This window comes from Solanum lycopersicum, chromosome 12 (assembly GCF_036512215.1).
Source record: "Solanum lycopersicum chromosome 12, SLM_r2.1".
NCBI lineage: Eukaryota > Viridiplantae > Streptophyta > Magnoliopsida > Solanales > Solanaceae > Solanum > Solanum lycopersicum.
The window spans coordinates 7,753,473-7,757,107 of NC_090811.1; the positions used below are offsets into that span (position 1 = coordinate 7,753,473).

A 3,635-nucleotide genomic window follows, 5' to 3' on the forward strand; every position below is an offset into this window, starting at 1 on the left:
ACCAAGAAGAATGAGGAAACCCGCAAGGATCGATAATAGTCAACTTCTTGTGATTGATTAGTATTTTGTACTAGTTCTATTTTTTTTTGAACTTATGGTAAAAACTAATATTTTGCTTTTTTGTCAAACATTATCAACTTTTCTTTATATTCATATATGATACATTAGTTGTTTTAAATTTATTTCTGTGTTATTTCATAACTAATGAGATGATCATGACTTGCCATGATTTGGCTTTGGCATCGGTGAATTAGTCAATGGCTTATCAGTTACAACACGAGGGGATAAACGATATTTTTGACCATGTAAAACAATATCCTGCAAAACAAGTATAACATATTTTCATATCACAACTTTTTTTTCAAATTAAAAGTAAAAAATTAAGTGACCCCATTTTTATATGTATAAACATGGCATCCATGCACATAATGACGCGATCCCACAAACATTTTTAACAGTCTACATATTGAGAATCAATGTCAAAATACATATACACTTATACCAAAGAATTTGATTCCAAAATTTGTATCATTTTTAAAATTTACATAATTGATATCTTATTTAATAAATATTTCAAAATATACAAAAGGCAAATAACTCATCATTCCTTTATTCAAAATAACAAAACTTAACTATAAAAACAATTTAATACTGTCGTGTAACAATTTCTATGCATTTCGTGTTGCAGTTCGACATGAACACCTATTATGACCTTGTTGTCCACATGTACTAAAAGAATTGGTACCCTTCCTTTTGCTCAGCTCGCTAAATGACTTTTCACGTTGCTTTTTTAGCCTTCCTGGAGGTCGCTTGAATTTTGGTGGCAACACAACTTCGGTAGCAATGTGTTAAGGTATGTTCCATTCACTTTTGTCAGGGAGAGGATATATAGGGACTTCATATGATTTCAATATTGTTCCTCGCTTATAAAAATCTGAACAATATTCTTCCGGAAGCATACGATTTTTATTCAATACACTCCACGCATGTGAGCACGATATACCGTCAACTTGAAACATGTTGCAACTGCAAGTCTTTTTTTCCAAGCATACAATATAACTCTTCCCTTAATCACTTACGGAATAAACGTAATCAGTTGACGGGGCAACTTATAATCAATACAGAAATTCAATTATACACTTTAGTGTTAAAGCAAATATCTTTGATTACTAAAATAAATGAATACACAATCCCTTGAACAAGAATTTTTTTTTTCAATATACATACCATCATACGCCCAGATTTTGATTCATTAAGCAAAAACATCTCTTGAAACTTCTTTCCAAGCAGTGTGAATGTGCATGATGCATTTTTTCGATTTGTGCAATTCCATCTAGCAAACATCAATCGCACTTGTTCAAGAAAGTCAAATATTGGTAATTCTCTTGCTTCTACTAACGTCGAATTGATGCACTCTGCAATATTCGATGTCATAACCCAACCACGAGGAATTGGTGCATACAACCTTGCCCACTTATCATATCCAACCATCTCCAAGTAATTCTTAACCCTTACATCAAACTGCTCAACCCTTTTCATTAGCTTATCAAAATCACTTTGAGTATATGCATTTGCCATAGTGTAGAATACTTCACTCTATTGATCATTTGCTTTTCGAAAATTCTTACATACATTAGCCCACAAGTGCCATATGCAGGCGTAATGTTGGACATTGTTGTATACAATAGATACAACCTTAATTATGCTATTATGTCGGTCAGATACTACATACATATTCTCTCTTTCTCCATATGCTTCTTTGAATTGTTCAAAGAACCATGTCCAAGAAGCATCATTTTCCGAATATATAACTCCGTATGCCAAAGGTAATATATTCCCTATTATAATATACAAAAATAGATGAATAACAAAAAAATAAAAATAAATTAAATTGTATGTATGTATCCAAATACCTGCTCCATCCATAGTGCTGGCTGATACGAATGCACCAGCGTATGCTGATTTGAGGTGGCTGGCGTCTACAACAACAATTGGCCTGCAATGATCAAATCCCTTTATAAAAGCATCTAGCACTATAAAAACATACAAAAATTCGTCATTAGGTGTTTTCTTCATTCGTATATGTGAACCAGGATACATCTTATCCAACATATACAAGTATCCTGGTAGCTTCCCGTAAGACGCAGCAGGTTGCACCATGATAGATTCTAATGCCTTCTCCTTTGATCGCCATGACAACATGTAATTAATATCAATACCCAAGTCCAACTTAATGTCATCCTTAATATCATTTGGACTGTACTTCCTCTTATGATTCCTCAATAGGTGTTATTATTCCTCCAATCAACGAACTTGTTGCACGACAATCTGAATGCACCTCATCCTTCAAAGGACATGTATGTTCAGAGTTAAAAACTCTAATTCTGAACATTTTTGACTTGTTAATACTTGACGCTTTCATTAACCACGTGCATTCTTAAGATTGGCATACAAGAGTATAGCTGCGAATACTATTTATAGTTTGGTTTTAGTTTTGAGTTGCATCTTCAAACATATATAAATAAACGTACTATGAATAAATTTAAACACAATTTACCTAATAGAGTTTGACCTCTCCACCAAGAATTTAAACATTTTTTTGATTGAATATTTTTCCATCACATCTTTCAATGTCGACTTATCCATGTATATCTGATCCACCATTATCTCCTTTTGTGATCTGTTAGTGATTATTAAATCATTTTCAACATCAAATGCATCTACTGTTTGATCGCCAAATACTGGTACAATTGCTAATTGATCATCCTCACTATTTAATTCTTTATTGTATTCAAGTTGCAACATATCACTTTCAATAGAAGTTTCTCCAGAACCAGAATATACAACATCAATATCGTAAATACTAACACATAGGGGATATACTCCAATTTGCGTATTCATTTTTTTCAACTGAACATATAGGCGCACACCCATGTCGTTACGTATTTCCATAAGCGTGTCGTCACCTTCGATAGTGTATTTAATCTTCATACACTTCTTTGTAAGATCAATGTTTAATTGTACGGAAATCACATTAACTAAATTAGAATATGAAGAATATTCCTTCAAAACAATCCCGTCAATGTTGTATTCCACATAACAATTCTCATCGCTCCATTTTCCGGAATGGCGAATTAAAACGCAGATTGTTGCCATTTTTTTTCCAGTAGTACAGTGTATAAGAATAGATTGCATATCTTCATTTTTTTTATATGTTGATAAGAATCCTATTAAGGAAAGGTAAGTTACAATTTGAAAGTGCCAAATTAGTGGGCTAGAAAATAGGATTTTCAGTTACATTTAAATTCCAATGTATTTTTGTATTTTTTTTTAAAAAAAAATTTAGCCATTTTTTAAAACAAACTGTAGCTATTTTTTTTTAAATATGATAAATATAGTCATCTCAATCTAATAACCCTCAAACCATAGCTATTTATGTAAGTATAACTTTTTTTATTATGTTAAAAGAAAAACAATTCATGTTATGATTGGTTTAATTTACTTAATCAAGTTTTAGAGTTTGAGTGGAAATTTAATGTGAAGTTTAAAAATGGTTAATCCAATTTTTATTTAAATAAATAATTTAATATAATTATTATTTTTAATTTTAGTTCTAAAAAATATCATCCTATTAT

General features: G+C 31.2%; 1 protein-coding gene across 1 annotated transcript; it reads right to left on the bottom strand.

Annotated features, from left to right (window-relative positions):
- Positions 1–213: 213 nt before the first annotated feature.
- On the bottom strand, positions 214–1,578 carry LOC138340185 (uncharacterized). Its single transcript, XM_069291877.1, has 2 exons — positions 1,228–1,578; positions 214–318 (listed from the first exon to the last, which is right to left on the bottom strand). The coding sequence occupies exons 1-2, from the start codon at positions 1,576–1,578 to the stop codon at positions 214–216; spliced, it is 456 nt and encodes a 151-aa protein (XP_069147978.1).
- Between the last annotated feature and the right edge of the window lie 2,057 nt (positions 1,579–3,635).